The following is a 17,198-nucleotide window of genomic DNA, read 5'->3' as shown; positions in this document are numbered from 1 at the left end:
AACTTCGTGTGAGCTCTTCTTCCTTCTTCATTCTCAACACTCACCGTCCCCCTTCTCGAAAAACCATGGCAGACGTCGAACCACAGCCCTCTTCTGCGCTCCCTACCTCTCCCATCACCATCAAGGAGCACCACAACGAGGAAGGACTGCTCGCCGACGAGGGAGCGTTGGATGAGGATCATCTCCTTCCTTCCCCTCCTGCCTCCCCTTCCCTCAAGCAGATCTCGGTCCAACCAGAATCACCCGAAGCCGTCGCTTCTCCTCCTCCAGCTCTAGGAGTTCCCGTCGAGGAAGAGTCCTCACTCATGGACGAGCAACCTCCCGTCGAGACATCCACGAACGGTCATCAGGAGCAGGAGGAGGAGGTCCAAGCGGTGGAGGAGGAGGAAGCGCCAGCTGTCAAGACCAACGGAACGAACGGAGCCACTCCTCCTGCTACTGGAGTTGCCAAGAAGGTTGAGGCTGGGGTCGGAGGAGTGAAGAAGGTCGCTACGGGTGCGGTGGGTGGGGTCAAGAAGATCTTGGAGGGGAAGGCGTTTGGAGGTGAGTTTGAGCCTTCTGTGCCTTCACCAGCTCTTCTTCCTTTTCCTTTCCCGCTTTGATATCTCTTCTTCGGCTCAAGCTCGAGAGCGACATGTATACTGGTCGGCGGGAGGGTAGAAGGAGGTCGAGAGAGAGGGAAGGAAGCGAGAGGGAAGGAGGGAAGGAGCTTGCTCGTCAGGGCGGACCTCTCTCTCGCTTCCCTCCTCTCGTTCGATCTCATCTCTTCGATGTACCTCGTCCTCCTTCGAGATTCTTCGACCTTTCGGGACCTAGTTCTGCGTAGCGGATACTACTGGAGCTCATGTAGAGGAACTGGAGCTCCTGGAATCCTGACGAGGTCAGAAACTCAAGGAGGGAAGGAAGGAAGAGGAGCTCAAGGGGAAGAAGAGGGGTCTCGTCCATATCATCTCCCTTTTGTTCTCCCTCCTCGCTCTCTTGCATTTTCAGACCCTTATCGCACTTCTCTTCCTCTCTCCAAGACTCGGACAACTAGAAGCTGACCAAGCTCTTCTTCACCCTTTCCCCTCCAGGTCCTACCAAAGCCGCCGCTCCAGCTTCGAGGACGACCTCAGCTCGACCCTCCGCTGCCACGAAGCCATCCACCACCTCCTCTGCCTCCTCCACTGGACCCATCCCTCTCCGAAAGCCATCATCGGTCTCGACCACTACTCGTCCTACCACCCATTCGGCATCAGCAGCTCCTCGAGTCGCCGCCTCGTCAACCGTTCGACCTACCCCCTCCGTCAAGTCGACTTCGGCCACCGCTACGACTGGTTCTGCTGCTCGACGGTCAGTTCAAGAACGTTTTCTCGAACGCACGTGAACAGTTCCTATACTAACATCTCCTCGGCCTACATCTGCTTATTTTCTGCTCCCTCAGAGCTTCCATGGCTCCTCCTCCCTCCACTCGTCCTCTCACTTCGACCACCGCCAACGCCAGAACCACCTCCTCCACTTCCTCCTTCGGACGAAAGACCACCGCTTCCCCTGCTCTCTCGGCCGCCAGCGAGAAGACCATCGGAGGAACTCCTGCTACCACTCCCGCTCGAGCTCGAGCTTCCCTCGCTCCCTCCTTCGGTTCAACCAGACCCGCCGCGTCGTCGTCTTCCACCACTGGAGTCAGGAGGCCTTCGCCTCCCAACGCTGCTGCTTCTTCCACCGTCAAGCCAGGTCACACCAGAGCTACTGCTTCCATCAGCTCGACCACGACAGCTCCGAGGGTCGGATTGGCTGGAGCGAGAGCTGCTCCTGGAGGATTGTTGAGCAGGAGCGTTGGAGGACCTGGAGCCGCTGCTGCTGCTGCTAGGAAGCCTGAGGGAACTGGAAGGAAAGAGCTGGAGGATAAGGTACGCATGATTCTCATCTGCCTTCTCTCGTCTACCTTCGTTCGTCGAACCTGACTCGTCTCCGTCGCGTTCCTTTTCCAGATCGCCACTCTCGAAACTTCCCTCGCCGCTCTTCAAACCACCCTCACCGACCTCGAAGCTTCTCACGCTGCTACTCTATCCACCAAGGATCTCGAGCTCTCTACCCTCCGAGACAAGGTCTCAGCCACCCAAACCGATCTCGAAGCTCTCAAGTCGACTCAATCCGAGTCCTCCTCTTCCTCCGCCGAAGAGTTGACTGCCGCTAAGGCCGAACTCGCTGCCAAGGAGGAGGAGCTCAAGGCTTTGAGGGAGGAGGTGGAGAAGGACAAGGAGGAGTTGAAGCTCGAGGTTGAGAGAATCAAGGGAGAGTTGGAGGCGGAGAGGGCCGAGAGGGAGGGAAAGGAGGGAGAGTTGAGATCGTTGCTGTGAGTCTCTCGTCGACGCGTTTCGTCCTTCTCTTATGCGATTCCACTGAACTGACGTGCTCTTCTGGTCTCGGTTGATTGTTCTCGGTGCAGCTCCGACTCAGAGTCGAAGCACTCGCAGCTCCAGGAGGAGACGTCGTCGTTCAATGACATCGTCGCTTCCGCTCAGGCCGAGATCTCGAATTTGAGGGACAGAGATCACCAGAACGAATCCAAGATCGCTCAGCTCGAGGAGGCGTTGTCGGCTGCTACCTCTGGAGGATCCGAGAGGGAGAACGAACTGACTGAGGAGTTGAAGGTACGTCTGCCCTCTTTTCTCGTCCTCTTCTGTCCTTCTTCCGACCTTGACTGACGAGTTACATATCTTTCACTGCTTGCTTTTTTACATCTCTAGGCTGCTCAAGCTCGAGTTTCTTCTGCCGTCGAGGAATCCGAGACCGCTCAAGACTCGATCGTTCGGATCCACGCTGAGATGGAGGTCAGTCATTCTTCCTCTCAAGAAGTCTTCCTCGAATCGAAACTGACCACTTTCCTCCTCCTTCATTCTCTCCAGGCCATCCGGGAGGAGACGGACTCTATCCATGCCTCTCGTCAAGCTTTCGTCGCCGACCTCGAAGCTAAGATCGACAGAATCTCTCTCGAACTCGCTGCCACGAAGGAGGAACTCGAGAAGGAGAAGGCTGGACATGCTTCTCAACTGGAGGAGATTAAGACCTCGCACGAGGGAGTTCTGGGTGGACTCAAAGGAGATACCGAGGCTGAAAAGGACGAGTTGAAGAAGAGCCATGAGGTGAGTCGCACTTCGAGCCAAATTCGTTGCTTCCCCGTCTGACTTCATCTCTTCTTATCTCCTTTTCTACAGAACCTGGTCACTGAGGTTCTCCATCAACGAGACGAGCAACACCAGTCGACCGTCGAGGAACTCCAGGGAGCTCACGCTTCTGCTCTCGCCGACGCCGTCGCTGCTGCCAAACTCGAGGCTTCGAAAGATCACCAGGAGGAGTACGCTACCAAGGAGGCCGAGCTCAAGGCTGAGCACGAAGCCTACGTCTCGAAGCTGGTCTCGGAGAAGGGAGAGCTCGAGGGAGCTTTCGAGGCGACGAAAGCTGAGTTGAGCGTGAGTTGAACCCCTTCCGTTTCGAGCCTTCTCGTCTTCAACACGCTGACTCGAATGCTTCCTTCTACAGACTATCGCCGCTAAGCATGCTTCGGAACTCGCTGGGTTGAAGGAGAGCCAAGCTTTGGAGATTGCGAAGGCCATGGAATCTGCGAAGGTGCGTTTCTTTCTCGTTCTTCCCTCGGACAGAGTCTGACCGTTCTCCTTTCGTATTACCAGAACGAGGCTGGATCGGAACACTCCAACGAACTTCGGTCGCTTCGAGTTGAGTACGAGAGCACCATCGAGCAGTTGAGGTGAGCCCATTCATGCTCAAACGTTTCTCATCATCTCCTTCGCTGACCTTGACTCTTTCGTCTCCCTCCAGGAACGCCCATCATAGCGAAACCGAGGCTCTTCGAACCTCTCACGAGACTATCCAGACTTCCCTCGAAGCTGACTCCTCGAAGGAGGTTTCTAGCTTGAAACTCGACCTGGGTGGTGAGTCGTCCTGCTTCTTCTTCGCGTTTCGTTTCACTGACGTTTTCTGTTTCGAATCCGAACAGCTCACAAGCAAGACCTCGCGAAAGCTCGATCGGATGTTCAGTCCCACGCCGACGAGCTCGAGACCCTTCGAGATCAACTGGCCGCCTCTCAAGCTGCTCTCGAGGAGACTCGATCGACTCCCGCTCCTGCCTCAGATAACTCTGCTCTCGACTCCCTTCGTCGCCAGCTGGACGAGCTCAACGAGGAACTCGCTGTGAGTCAACTCCATATCTGCTCCTCGAGAGCAGGACATAGGCTGATATCTGTTTCGTTTCCTCGCCTACAGTCCACTCGAGAATCCGCCGACCTCACCAAACACGCTTTGAACGACGAGCTCGAGCACATCAAGTCCAGCCACCAACAGGAGCTCCAGCAGGTCTCGGAGGGTCGAGTTGCTCAGGTCGAAGCTGCCAAGAAGGAGCACGAGCAGGAGCTGCTGAAGGTCCTGCAGCAGAAGCAGAGCCTTCTCGAGGAGGTCGAGTCTGAGCGAGAAGCCAAGGATCGGGGTTCGTTGCTCTTCTCCCCCTCTCTTCTCCTCTTTGACGTGTACTGATGCTTCGTTGTTTTCGTTCTTCAGCTCTCTCTCAAGTCGCCAACATCGTCCGAACACCCCCCACGTCGCCTCGAGGGTCGGATCAGTTCAACGAGTCTCCGATGCAAAAGCTTCACGAGGCTCACAGCAAGAAGTACGTTCACGCATCACGCCCGTTTGTTATTGAATTCATGCTGACCTTCCGTCTCTATCGTCTTTCTCAGGGTTTCCGAGCTCGAGAGGTTCGTCGCGTCTCCTCTCTTTTTCGTCAAGTCCCCACGGAGGCTGATCCGACTCTTATCTCTCTTCTCCTTCTTTCCCACAGCGAGCTTTCCGCCCTCAAGAAGACCGTCCAGGAGCTTCAGTTGAAGCAGGAAGACACTGAGACTGAAGCTCATTCATCCAAGCTCGAACTCCAAATGGTCGAGGAGGAGAGGAAGGTGATTTCTCCTTTCCTTCGCATCTGTTTCGTCCGAACTCGCTCTGACGTTTCTTTGTCCTCCTCGATGTTTCTCCAGGCCCTCGAAGACGAGCTCGAAAACACTAAAGTATGTATCCCTCATTTGTATCTCCTCGTCTCCGACCATCGACTGACCTCCGACCCTCTCTCGTTCTCAGGATCTCCTCAAGAAGGCTCAGGACGATCTCGGTCACAACACCTCCTTCTAGACTGTATTCTTACCTCTAGGTTAAAGCCCCGCTTTCTTGGTTTCTCGTTTCTTTCCCACACTCCTCATTTTGCATCTCGCTCTCTTCGTTTTTTTCTTCCCTCTTTCGTCTCGCACTCCCCTTCTCGACCGAACCCTTCTCGCCATCTCGGATATCCTACAACCCTCTTTATCTACTTCCCTACTCCTGGGTCTCGGCATCCATACCTCGATTCTTAAATGACTCCTACCCTTCCCAACCTCGCCTCTCTGGCCCGCAGAGGGATCGTCTAATCGAGATCTCTCGTATGATATCCGGATCTGAAGAGGGAAAATTAAAAAGGAAACGAGCTACGATCGAGTTCACCTGAAAAGCCAGGCGGCGAAGAGGGAGAGAGAGCGGACGACGAGGAGAGGTTCGAAGGGGAGGAGGAGCCTGGTTGGGCTGAAGGTGAGCTTCCTTCGCTGGTCCTCCTCCAGCTGGCACCCAAAGGAAGAAGTCGAGCTCATCTGGGTCCAAGACTGCCCGTAAGTTATCAAAAAAAGACCTCTCGTCGAACGAACGGCGAAAACAGGTCACCTTTGGCTGCCGGTGTGAGAGGAAAGAGGAAGGAAAACGTCGAGCTCACCCAAACCGCCATCCTTGAATCGACTCGCACCCGCTTCCGCTGCCCCAGAACTGCTCTCATACCACTCAGATCACTTTTCACGAAGGCGCGCAGAGAAGGAGGAGACCTATATACACTTTGGGACCCGAACAAGCTCAGCTTTCTTTGTTTCCTTCCTTTGTGAGCTCGACCTTCCCTTCCCTTCCTCCTCCCCTCCTTTCTTCTCCTCGTCCCTGCTTGACCACAAACGAAACTCAAGCTCACTCCGGGCTCGGTTATCGCTTCCGTCTTCTATATCTCACCTAACACCGTCTCTCTAAGATCTTCCTTCGAGCTCCCATCGTCTCCTCGTCATCATGCCCTCCCTCCTCTCCCTCCTCTCGTCCAAGTTCCTCCGTCTCTTCCTCCTCTGCCTTCTTCTCCTAGTCGTCAGTCCCATTCGACCCTCTCCTATTAATCGTCTTTCTTACTGATCCCCTTCACTCCCCACTCGTCGCTCAGATCCCCTCAGCGTTCTTCATCCTCACGCCAACAACCTCCTCCGTCCATGACTCCCTCGCCGACACCTCCTACTCCTCTGGCTCCGTAGATCTCGCGTCACACACGCACTCAAGCCTGTCAGATAATTCGCTAGTGGGAGACTCGGAGGTGCTGCTGGGTGGCGGAGTGGTGAGCTCTCCCAGTCTCGCTCGAGCCGTCCCACGTGGGGAAGTCGTGTCTGACCGTCTTCCCTCTCTCGCTCGTTCAATTCAACAGGTGATGCCTCATCTAGGGAATGAAACAGCGAAGGCTGAGCTGGGTCGAGCGACCTGGAAGCTGCTCCATCTGATGACTCTGAGGTTTCCAGAGGTACGTCCGTTTTGCGTTGCCATCGCTTCTTCATGAGCCTTCCCCACCCTCTTGGTCCTTCGTTCTTGCTCGACCTGCAGTATAGACCTCTGGTTTTTTGACTTGTAACAGTCTCCCACGCCAGACGAACGTCAAGCTCTGAAATCCTACTTCTACCTCTTCTCGTTCGTCCTTCTTCTTCGTCTGACTCCTTTGCTCGACGCGTCGACTCCTTCTTGCCTCTCGAAGAGCTGACCAGATCTCCCGGCTTCTCCGCCATCGCAGACGCCTGTACCCCTGCGGAGAATGCGCAGCTCACTTTCAAGCCATGCTCAAGGAATATCCGCCGCAGGTAACGTCCCGCTTTCTCACTTCCTTCTCTTCGGTCTCCCCTCCCTCGTCGAACTCCCCTCTAGTCTACCCTCCTCTGACTCTTTTAATCCTTCTTCTCGCTCCGTCCAAAAAAGACATCCTCCCGTAAATCCTCCTCCCTCTGGCTCTGCCACCTTCACAACCTCGTCAACACGCGTCTTCTTAAACCTCCATTCGACTGCCTCACCCTCGACGCGACGTACGACTGCGGATGTGCTGAGGATCCGACGACGACGACGACGAATGGGAGAGCCGCATCAGCTGGGACGGGAGGAGTGGGAGCAGGGAAGAACGGTGCGGCTGGGAAGGGTGGGGAGAAGGGGAAGGTTGAGATTGGAGGAGGAGGAGGAGGAGGTGGTGGGAAAGGGAGGGATGATTTGACCGGAGTGGAGATGATGAAGGGTGGGAGATGAGCGTAGAGAGCTGGGCTGGAGAGTTGATAGATACGTCGAGTTTTTGGTCAGTCGAGGTCCGATCCACTCCACCATGCGAGGCTGGTGAGAAGGGAGCGAATGGTTGGGAGGTGAAACTCGAACGGCGACCGGAAGGAGTTCGACGGGTCTTACTTGCTCTTTCCCTGCCTAACAGAGAGTAGTGAAACGTTCAGACGTAAGGCTGGACGAAGATTACTTCGAAAAAAGCATCTTAGTCTAGTAGTGTAAACGCAAAGTCTAGATAAACGCATCGAGATCTCTCGATTCCTCCCTCCTCTCCACCGTCGCCTCCTCAACCGCGTCCCCGTTCCCCTCCCCCTTTATCCCCCTCCCCTCGAAAGTGTACTCGAACCTCTCCCGGGTCTCCTCTAATCCTCCTCTTCGTCTTCTTCTTCCCCTTCTTATCCGGACCCTCGGTCGTCAAGATATCGACCTTCCCTCCGTCGACCTCGTCTCCCAATCCTTCGACTCCAAGCTTGGCAGCAAGCGCAGGGAGATCCCCTCCTGGAGGGGTGAGGAGGAAGGATTCGGAGAGAGCGACGAGGGTAGCGATGAGGCTTGCTGGGGAGACTTTGGGAGAGGCGGAGCCGGAGGTTGAGTTGGCGCCGAAGGGGAGGGAGGAGGGCAGGGTTGGAGTGAGGAGAGGGAAGTCGGAGAAGGTGTGATGGGAGATTTGTACTGGAACCAGAAACAATGGAAGATAGGAAGCATACGAAGGAAGAAGAAGGACGATCAGCATCGCTTCGTGGGCGGGTCTGAGGAAGGCAAAAAGCACGCGTCCGACTCACGGACAGTCATGAACCAAGCTGAAGAAGTTCCCCAATGCGACAAGATCTCACGAAGTCGATCGAAGTGATCCGTCCAAACAGTGAATCCTGAAGGAGGAATCAGATCGGGGAGACGCGATGAAGATGCAAGGGTCGAAAACGTAGACTCGACGCGACTCACCTTCGGAGTTTACACAGAAGACGGGAGGAAGATTGTTCTTCAACTTCAGGTCGTCCGATTTAGGAAGAGGATCGAGCCATGGGTCGAGGAGGAGGACTCTCGAGATGGGGAGCTTGGGAAGGGAGGGAGGAGGGGGATTCGAGACGACGTGAAGGGTTGTCGCTCCGCCGAAACTGAACCACGGAGAGGGGGGGGGGGGGGGGGGGGGGGGGGGAATTGATCAGACAAGCAGGAAAAGACGTTTTATTTTACTTTGCGTGGAGAGCAGGTCGGGAGAACAAAGAATCAAACGTACCTGTGACCTCCGAGAGCAATCTGCGACACGTCGACCGTTCCAACCCAATCGGCTCCCAGACGACCTGGAACCGTCGACTTCGAAGGCTTGACCTCGTCGAGTACAAATCCCTTGACTTCCTCTCCCGATACGAGCTTTGAGAAAGCTCGGAAAGCTTCGTAGACTTCGTAGTGTCGAATCTCCAGCTGACTTTGACGAAGAGGGATCTTGTCGTCCGAGAGCTGGTTCGTCGACGATGGATCCCTCGCAGGCGACCAGCTGAGAGAGCCAAAGATGAAGTGAGAATATCAGATCTCGGTAGTTCGAGATTTGCTAGCTCTTCAGGGGAAAAGAGAGGACGACTCACGTCAACTCCTCGTTCTTGATGTAAGGAAGCTGTTTCGTGACGACCTTCCCATCCTCGGTCGTCTCGTGAATGGTTGTTGTAGGACCCGTTCCATCCTTGTGATCGAGAACGAGGACGACGTACCCACTCCCTGCTAGAGATCGAGCGAGTTGTGAATAAACATGCTTCCCTCCGCCGAGTCCATGCGAGAAGACGAGAAGCGGCCATTTCCCAGCAGCAGGAGGAGGAAGAAGAGCAGCTGAGGAGTGAAGTTGAGGAATAATAGCTGACGAGCCAACGAGGTGAAAGATGGGAGCTGGTGGCAGCAACGGGAAGATGTCAGCCGAGAGGAGAGAAAGCGGACGCGTCGAAGAAAACGACGACGAACTGAGGAGGTGTTTGGAGACGCCTGTGGGAGCAGAAAAAGCGGTATCAGCGCTAGTGCAAATGGTGGGATACGAATTCGATGCTGGACTAACCAAGGAAGCGAGAGTAGCCCTCGATCAAAGACGATATCGGTCTTGAAAAGGGCGAGAAAGAAGAGAACGGAATCGAGAGGTTAGCTCGTCCCACCTCCCTCCTTCTCGCAGCTCCTGAACAGTAGCAGCAGAGCTTTCCACTCACCTGACAATCCAGTCCACTCCATCACCTTTGACCTTATCATCCGCAACGTCCGCAGGATAGAACAGAGCAAAAGCGACCTCCTCGACCTTGAGAACAGGTTCGCCCGTTGAGGTCAAGACAGGTGTGGGAAGAACGAAGGGCTGAAGCGGAGGGTGGTAAGCTGAGATGTAGCCGATTTTGTAGGTCGTCTTGATCGTTGGGAAGGCTGGAGCTGCGAGAGGGTTCAGGAACGAGAAGATGCCCATGGTGGAGGAGGGAGTGGAGGCGAGGGTGTGCGGATCGAGAGGGAAGGAAGGAAAGAGTTGAGCTCGACGCTGTTTTTTGGTTTGGTTTGGATCGAAGCCTTGCTTGCAAAAGATCGTGAGGGAGAGGAGGAGGTCAGTTCAAAGTGACAATGGCTAAGGAGGGAAAGAGTAGAACAGGCGTACCTCTGAGAAAGAAGAACGAGCTCTAAAGGAAGACTGAAGGCGTTAGGGGAGAAAAGAAGGGACGGCGGTCTGTGAGCTCGAAACCTCGATGGGATGACGTTGATTGGAGGTGAAGCCGGCAGCCGAGGACCAAATTTACTCACTCGGGTCTTGAACACTGCAAATCTGGGATATAGATTTGAAGGTGAAGAGCGGTCCGTTCAAGGAAGCCTTTGACGTCTCGAGGCGACTGAATGAGGCGAAAAGAAAGAGGACGCGTCGGCGACTTTGCTCAATTTTCGGAAAGATTCGAAGCTCAGACGATCAACCAAAATATTGTAGAGATAGAAGATGACAAGTCTAGTAGATGCAAACGAAATCCAACTGCTCAGCCTCACCACCTCGGTGCGACGCAGACCTTCTTGTGGTTCTTCCAGTCCTCCTTTTGATGAGCGGGCGAGCTGTAAAGATGGAGAGACCACTCAGCCGAGAGTGGAACGTAAAATAGAGCGACAAAGTACTCACCAGTAGCAAGCACTCTTGCACTTCAAAGCCAAAAAGCCGTCGTCAGTTCCAGCTTCGTCGAGAACGGACTCCTCGAAACGACGCGCCTTTGAGACTCACCTTCGAACAAAACTGCAGCAACTCCTCGCGTCCCTTCGGAACACATCTCGTAGCGTTGTTTTCGGACGTCAGGTTGGCTTCGTAGTTGTGCTGGCAGTCCAACAGCGATTCTTTGCTCCAGGTCGACTTGTCGACGAATCGATTGAGATTGACCGTCACGATCGCCAGGAACCTCTTGAAGTTCTCACGTTCGGACGTCACCGTGTATCCGGTGTAGGGAGGTAGAGGTAGGTTTTTGATGAGAGGGTGAGAGAGGTAGGCTTCTGCGTTGCGGGAGAAGGCGAGAACGACGGGGGGAGGAAGAGCGAGGTTGACTGTCGAAGCGGTAGCGTGCTTTTTGGCGTTGTGCATGATGTTGTCCATGACGAGGAGATGGTCGTAGAGGACGTGGATTCGAGCTTTGGTGTTGCCGTCCTGGAGGAAGATGAAAGGAAGAAGAGAGCGAGAGAGGGCAAAAGGGACGAGGGCTGATCAGCGAACGAAAGACGTGTCAACTCGCTTGCAAGAGATGAAACTTACATATTGGACGAAAGGTTCATCATGTTGAGCTGCGAAAGATTGAGCCAGATGAAGCAGGACGTCCTTCGCTGCTGGAGACCGACGGAGGAACGCGTTCTCGTACAGCCCTAGATCTTGAATTGCTTGAAGCCACGAGATGACCAGGTTGAAGTAGTTTCCGACTTGAGGGCTAGAGAGAATACTTCGAAGTCAGATGCGAGGAAAGAGAGCGCTGCAAGAGGTTGGTCGAACGAACACGAGGGGGAGAGTCTCGACGAGTCGAACGAGATAGCGAGCAGTGAATTGAGCCTGCGGGCAACGATAAAGCCATGATCTCTCGTCACTCAGCTATAAGAATCCAAGCGAGTTTTGGATTCGACGCGTTTGAGATCGGCGAGGTGCCGTCTAGAGGAAGAGAGGGAAGAAGAAGGAAGGAGAGGGAACGGTAAAGAAGAGCTCACTTTAACTCTCTCGTCTGCATCGAACACCATCTGAAGCTGTATGGATGGTTGACATGGAGTAACAGAGTCAGGAGCTGCTGTAAGAGAGCTTCAAGATCTTATGGTGACTCACAATCGCGTTCACTCTCTGCATCCAGCTAGGACATCCCATCGGCTCGAGGCTGGAATGTCCATTCGCGAAGACGATGAAGTCCTTTGGATCTTCGTCGCTGATACCGAAGAGTTTGGCTAGTTCCTCCGGATCTGGCTTGAGAGTACTTGCAGGTCCGTGGTACTGCATTCGACCTGGACTTGTGACGGGAGATGGGAGAGAAGGCTGTCGTGGTTTGGGAGGAAGGAAGGAAAACGCGAGCTTCAGCTCTTTTCTTGTCTGGTTCTTGATGGGCGAGTTTCCCTTCAAATTCGATCGATCTTTTTCGGCTCACGCGAACCATAAATGCTGACAAGGCTAAATTGCATCCCAGACAAAAAAATGTCTAGCAAAAGTGTCATAGCTGCGGAAGAACAAGAACAACCGGCGGCGAAACTCAACCTTCTCTGAGCTTGATCTCTTTCAGCCCTTCCTTCCCTCAAACGTCCATCAGCTCCCTGCCGTCTTCTCGTACGTTCCTTCCACTCCTCTCTCCGCTCGTTCCAGAGGTTGATCTTCTCTCTGTCTTCTTCAACAGATCCACCCTCCATCATGACCATCGACTTCGTCCCAGCCTTCCAACTCTCCTGTGGTGTCCAGTCGTACGCATGGGGAAAGATTGGAGCTTCGAGCAAGGCTGCTCAGTATGGAACAACAACTCCTGGGTTCACCATCGACGAGAAGACACCCTATGCTGAGGTAAGTTTGTGGTTCTGTACCTTGCTGGATCGTCGGGGAGCTCGAGGAGGAGGGAAAAAGGGGAAACGAGAAGGTGAAGGAACGTGGGCTCGTCCGATGGTTTGAAGGTCGAGAATCCTTCGAGAGACGCGTTTCTCGGAGCAGAAGTGATATCAGTACCAGAAGGAGTGTCTTGCGGATATTTTGGTTGTGGTAGCTCTCGCGTGTTCTATCGAGGGCAGGTCGAAGGGTCGAGCCATTGGGAGCCGAAGGAGGAGAATGAGCTTCGAGCTCAATCTGTTCTCTCAGCCCATTCTCTCCTTCCACGAGAAACTTCTCTGCGGTGATGACTCGATCCCAAGAGCTGACCATCGCCTTCTCTTACCTTCTGCTAGCTCTGGATGGGAACTCACCCTTCCTGCCCCTCTCAATCCCTGGCGAACTCCACCCTCCTCTCCACCATCATCGCTTCCGACCCCACCGCCTACCTCGGATCCAAAATCGTCGCTCACTTCGGTCCAGATATGCCCTATCTCTTCAAGGTCCTCGCTATCGGCAAGGCTCTCAGTATTCAAGCTCATCCCTCGAAGAAGCTCGCTGAGAAGCTGAACGCTGAGCGACCCGACGTCTACAAGGGTGAGTCTCGCCTTCTCTTTCCCTTTCGTCCTTTCTCGTCTCTTGCTGGTCAATCTCACCTTCTGACATCTTTCTTGTCTGCTCTATCCCAACAGATGCTAACCACAAGGTTCGAACCTATCACCTCTCTGGCCTCACTCCGTTTCTCGGCTGACTCTCTCGCCCTCCTCTCTCTTCTTCAACCTCAGCCCGAAATGGCTCTCGCCATCACTCCCTTCGAAGGATTCTGTGGATTCCGACCTCTCTCTTCCATCTCCACCTACCTTACCTCCGTCCCTGAGCTCGCGGCTCTCATCGGTCCCCAAGCCCTGTCAACCCTCGTCGCCATCGCCACTCCCTCCATCCAAAACCTCGACGACGCGACCGCCTCTCCCGCCCAGAAGGTCGCCCTCAAGCAGGTCTTCGAGGCTCTCATGACTGCTCCTGACGATCTTGTCAAGGAGGAGCTCGCTAAACTCGTCGCCAGGTACAAGGCTGGAGGAACTTTGGTCAGTGAGGACGAGAAGGCCGAGGAAGGGTTGACAGAGTTGGTGCTGCAGTTGGAAAGTGAATTCCCTGGGGATGTTGGAGTGTTCTGTGCTTTCTTGTTGAACGTGGTGAAGCTGCAGGCTGGGGAGGCTGTGTTCTTGAGGGCTGATGAGCCTCATGCGTACATCTCTGGAGGTGAGTTTGGCTCGATTTCGTCCTGTCGCGTCTCGAGCTCGCTTTGACGCGTCTCCTTTCCGTTCTTTCCTTTTCTCAGACATCATCGAGTGCATGGCTACCTCCGGTAAACTATTCTTTCTCTCGCCTACCGTTCATCAAGCTCCTGCTCATCCCCGTCCTTTCCCTCTTCACAGACAACGTCGTCCGAGCCGGTCTCACTCCCAAACTTCGAGACGTCCCCACCCTCGTCTCCATGCTCACCTACATCACCGCTCCTCCCGACGCTCAACTGATGTCCCCAACCTCCTTCCGCTCCCTCCCCAACACCCTCCTCTACGATCCTCCCATCGAGGAATTCTCGGTCCTTCACACCAAACTCGCCGCCAACGTCGACGAGGCTCAACCAGGCGTCGACGGACCCAGTATTCTTATCGTTACGAACGGAGCTGGGGAGCTGGTTTGTGAGGGGATCGAGGGGTCGCTGAAGGAGGGAAGCGTTTGGTTCGTTGCTGCTGGGAAGGAGGTGAAGCTGAAGGCTAACGGAGGGGAGGAAGGGCTGCAGGTTTACAGGGCGTTTGTTGAGGCTCCTGAGTCGTCGTAGACTATTCGGTAGAGGTCCCAGTTTGTTTGCTTAACCTTTTAGATCTCATCGCTCGTTGATCGGGTTGTCAAGAAGGTCTGGTCTCAAAGGAGGGATTCAGTCCGCGTCGAGAGAAGCACGAGCTTCTCGTCCTCCAATCACTCAAAGCATCGCGCCCTGATGTTGCTACTCCTATTGAGAGCGTTTTTCTCCGTAATTGATATAAACGAAGTGCCAAAAAAGCTGTTGGATCAGCGAACGAGTCATCTCACGACGCGTCTTGATTCTCTCTTTCTCGCTTCACCTAGTCTACTTTCCTCTCTCTCACCCTCACGAAGATCTCGCTCGTTCTCTGTGGATCTCGTCGGACAGAGATTAAAATAAGGTCATTCCCATGCTACCCGTGTAACTCCTCGACCGACTACGAGACAAGAAGCCGCAACACTGGAAGGCGAGATCGAGACGCGTCGTTCACCACTCCGGTCGGAAGCACAACCGATCGTGCTTTTCGGCACTGGTTTTGAGATGGGCTATTTCGAAGCAGCGCAAGAGGGAGAGTCAGTGAACCAGCAAAGGGAATCGAAGGAGAATGAAACAAAGTGGGAAAAGAAGAGCCGACCTTCCGTGCAATATCTCTCGCACTCGCACTGACCGAAAAGAAGGAACCAACCAAGACGGGAAAAAGCATGGCGAGTGTGTCAGTGAGAGTACGTTAATGAAGAACAAGAACCTCCCCACTCGAAAGTCGACGCGTCTCAAAATTCACCTTCATACAGACCGCCCAATCCTCCTCACTTTCAATCTGCCTACACCCGTCCTCCCCATCTTTCCCGCCTCCATCCCTCTCCATCCACGTATCCCGTGGGCACCGCCACCAATGTAACCACCCAGCTTTCACGCTGGCCTTCTGCCTCCTCCAAAGTGCTCCTTCCTTGTCTTCCTCGATCAACCACGTCAACTCCTTCAGCCTCGCCTGCATCTCAAGAAACCCCGTTTGCTGGTCCGGTGAGGAAGAAGAGGACTCAAGAGCTCGGGCGAGAGTCGTTTTGAAGAGAGGGAGGGAGAGGGAGAGAGGGTCGTAGATGGAGGAAGCGAGTTCGTCCGATGGGAGGAAGAGGGTTGGGTCGAGTTGGGTGAGGAGGAGGTTGGTTAAGCTGTCGAGGAGAATTAGGATTAGGTTGAGGTGGGTGAGGAGTTGCGGTGACTGGGGTTGATTGATCAAGAAGGGAAGCAAAGGAGACGGAGACGCGTGAGAGTCAGGACTCGACTCGCTCTTCCCTCTCGAGGCAGCTGGTCAAAAATCAGAAAAGAATGGTGAACCAACCTCAAAAGTCTCCACCGGAAAGCTTCCTAGCACGAACAACGCCCACCACCAGAACATCCCTCCGGCCTCGGGCTGCTCTCGAAAGAGTTTTTCGAGGTGAGGTTTGAGGAGCGAAGTCGCCAACGATCCCAGGAAGGAGAAGTGGGCTTCGTTGAGGGCGTCGTAAGGCCCTTCTTGGAAGAAGAGGAGGAACTTGGGGAGGTAGATGGAGGAGAATTCGAGCTGCGACGAGAAAGACAGGAAGGAGGGAGGAGAGGGAGGTGAGCTTGAGCTTTGAGGTTTCTGAGCTGGATCACAAGGAGACGAACCCAGAAGACTTCAACTTCTTCAATGGGGAGGTTGAGGAGGATTTTGGCCTGTATACAAAACGCGACGGCAAGAGAGATGGTGAGCAAAGGAGGAGAGTGAGAGCAGGGAAGGAAAAGCTCGAGCTCACAATTCGATCAGCCTCGACCTTGTTTCCTTCCGTAAACCCTCTCTTCCTTTATCTGGTCAAAGAAGAAATCGTGCGTCGTCTTCGCTGACTTCCTTCACTCTACTCTCGCTCTCTTCCCATAGGAAACGGACTCGCTTCACGATGAAGAACGACCGCACGACGCGACGGGAACGAACCAAACCTCTCTTTCTCTCTTCGACTTTTCGCTCGCTCTGCCATATCCTTGCCTTATCCTGCCCTATCCCACTTGCCTTATTTGCCTTATCCCACCCTCCCACCTGCCTTATATTTGCTTGAAGATCGTTGATTTGCGGGTTTCGCTGCGGCTCGATTTTCGTTACAGACTCGTTTCACCTTGCTTTGCATTCGAGGAACATTTCGTCTATTGAATGCTACCTACCTCGTCCGAATCGTCCTGGATCCCGAGAGCCCGAGCTAGATCTTGAGGCGGTACGGCTGCTTTGGATGCCATCTATAAGAACCTTTTTGAAAAGAGGGAGTGACGTTTGGAGGAAGGAGGAAGAAGGGAAGAGGGAGGGCTGAAATCGTTCGAAAGGACGAGCTGACCCTCTTTCTGGGTGATCTTCCCTCTCCGTTTTCTTCGCTCTTCATTATTTGTCGGAAGAGGATCTACATATCGGTGTGTTTCAGTACGCGTTCCCTTTTTTTCTGGACTCAAGAAAAACTTGTTGTTGACTTTGATTTCGCTAGAAAAGCAAAGCAAACAGACCTCGCCTTCTTCTCCTTCCCCAGCTTCCTCCCTTCCTCCAACAACTACACCACCGCATTGCAACCCCATCGAAGAAACCGAAAATCTTCCTCAAGAATGGCTGTCGGAGCCCCTACGGCCAGCACCCAAGCGAAGGTCACCACTCTCAACGCTAGATCCCGATCTCAACCCCCTAGAGCGTCAACAACGAAGAAAACAACAACGTCGAGCTCGCCGCCTTCCTTCCTTCCTCCCTCCCCCCTCCCCTCCCTCCCTCCTCCCTCCCTCCAACCTCCTCCCATCACCAAGCCAGGAGTCATCAACGGGAGCGATCTCCATCTCAACTCCAGCCATCTCAACGGAACCATGGTCGCCAGCGGATCCACCGAGAACGGAGGAACCGCGTCCATGACCTTCAGGGAAGCGCCAGCCGCTCCCAAAGCAGCCGTCCCCTCCCCTCCTCGAACAGTCCCAGGCTCG

General features: G+C 54.3%; 7 protein-coding genes across 7 annotated transcripts; 4 read left to right on the top strand and 3 right to left on the bottom strand.

The window, feature by feature from the left end:
- The first annotated feature begins 15 nt into the window (after nt 1-15).
- Nucleotides 16-5,416, top strand: BDY24DRAFT_404273 (uncharacterized protein). The gene is made up of 17 exons (XM_076642480.1): nt 16-543; nt 1,074-1,332; nt 1,424-1,889; nt 1,971-2,335; nt 2,429-2,633; nt 2,730-2,813; nt 2,889-3,125; nt 3,198-3,452; nt 3,523-3,609; nt 3,672-3,748; nt 3,820-3,932; nt 3,998-4,191; nt 4,264-4,483; nt 4,555-4,663; nt 4,734-4,751; nt 4,835-5,057; nt 5,128-5,416. The coding sequence occupies exons 1-17, from the start codon at nt 66-68 to the stop codon at nt 5,176-5,178; spliced, it is 3,441 nt and encodes a 1,146-aa protein (XP_076492281.1). The 5' UTR covers nt 16-65; the 3' UTR covers nt 5,179-5,416.
- Nucleotides 5,417-5,790: 374 nt separating this feature from the next.
- Nucleotides 5,791-7,377, top strand: BDY24DRAFT_356346 (ERV/ALR sulfhydryl oxidase domain-containing protein; the record flags this gene model as incomplete). Its single annotated transcript, XM_076637800.1, has 6 exons — nt 5,791-6,192; nt 6,266-6,433; nt 6,521-6,613; nt 6,725-6,777; nt 6,878-6,944; nt 7,060-7,377. Exons 1-6 carry the CDS (start codon nt 6,121-6,123, stop codon nt 7,375-7,377), a joined length of 771 nt encoding a protein of 256 aa, XP_076492280.1. The 5' UTR covers nt 5,791-6,120.
- BDY24DRAFT_404268 lies at nt 7,291-10,062 on the bottom strand. Its single transcript, XM_076642479.1, has 9 exons — nt 10,019-10,062; nt 9,591-9,933; nt 9,446-9,486; nt 9,355-9,375; nt 8,988-9,282; nt 8,642-8,899; nt 8,347-8,519; nt 8,187-8,273; nt 7,291-8,076 (listed from the first exon to the last, which is right to left on the bottom strand). Exons 2-9 carry the CDS (start codon nt 9,833-9,835, stop codon nt 7,691-7,693), a joined length of 1,506 nt encoding a protein of 501 aa, XP_076492279.1. The 5' UTR covers nt 9,836-9,933; nt 10,019-10,062; the 3' UTR covers nt 7,291-7,690.
- Nucleotides 10,063-10,321: 259 nt separating this feature from the next.
- On the bottom strand, nt 10,322-11,903 carry BDY24DRAFT_404265 (zinc finger MYND domain-containing protein). Its single transcript, XM_076642478.1, has 7 exons — nt 11,693-11,903; nt 11,581-11,616; nt 11,376-11,428; nt 11,141-11,309; nt 10,622-11,035; nt 10,523-10,542; nt 10,322-10,458 (listed from the first exon to the last, which is right to left on the bottom strand). Exons 1-7 carry the CDS (start codon nt 11,858-11,860, stop codon nt 10,392-10,394), a joined length of 927 nt encoding a protein of 308 aa, XP_076492278.1. The 5' UTR covers nt 11,861-11,903; the 3' UTR covers nt 10,322-10,391.
- Nucleotides 11,904-12,262: 359 nt separating this feature from the next.
- Nucleotides 12,263-14,270, top strand: PMI40 (mannose-6-phosphate isomerase PMI40; the record flags this gene model as incomplete). The annotated part of the gene is made up of 6 exons (XM_076637603.1): nt 12,263-12,409; nt 12,784-13,024; nt 13,120-13,133; nt 13,213-13,687; nt 13,767-13,793; nt 13,864-14,270. 6 exons carry the CDS (start codon nt 12,263-12,265, stop codon nt 14,268-14,270), a joined length of 1,311 nt encoding a protein of 436 aa, XP_076492277.1.
- A 450-nt stretch (nt 14,271-14,720) lies between these two features.
- Nucleotides 14,721-16,481, bottom strand: BDY24DRAFT_419149 (uncharacterized protein; the record flags this gene model as incomplete). Its single annotated transcript, XM_076643941.1, has 5 exons — nt 14,721-14,779; nt 15,045-15,453; nt 15,574-15,795; nt 15,882-15,929; nt 16,410-16,481. 5 exons carry the CDS (start codon nt 16,479-16,481, stop codon nt 14,721-14,723), a joined length of 810 nt encoding a protein of 269 aa, XP_076492276.1.
- Nucleotides 16,482-16,835: 354 nt separating this feature from the next.
- On the top strand, nt 16,836-17,186 carry BDY24DRAFT_419148 (uncharacterized protein; the record flags this gene model as incomplete). The annotated part of the gene is made up of 1 exon (XM_076643940.1): nt 16,836-17,186. A coding segment is annotated over one exon (351 nt), but the record flags the coding sequence as incomplete, so codon positions are not given.
- Between the last annotated feature and the right edge of the window lie 12 nt (nt 17,187-17,198).

This window comes from Mrakia frigida (genome assembly GCF_051309035.1).
Source record: "Mrakia frigida strain ATCC 22029 unplaced genomic scaffold BDY24scaffold_51, whole genome shotgun sequence".
In the NCBI taxonomy this organism is placed as follows: Eukaryota; Fungi; Basidiomycota; class Tremellomycetes; order Cystofilobasidiales; family Mrakiaceae; genus Mrakia; species Mrakia frigida.
This window is presented reverse-complemented; position numbering and strand designations above follow the sequence as displayed.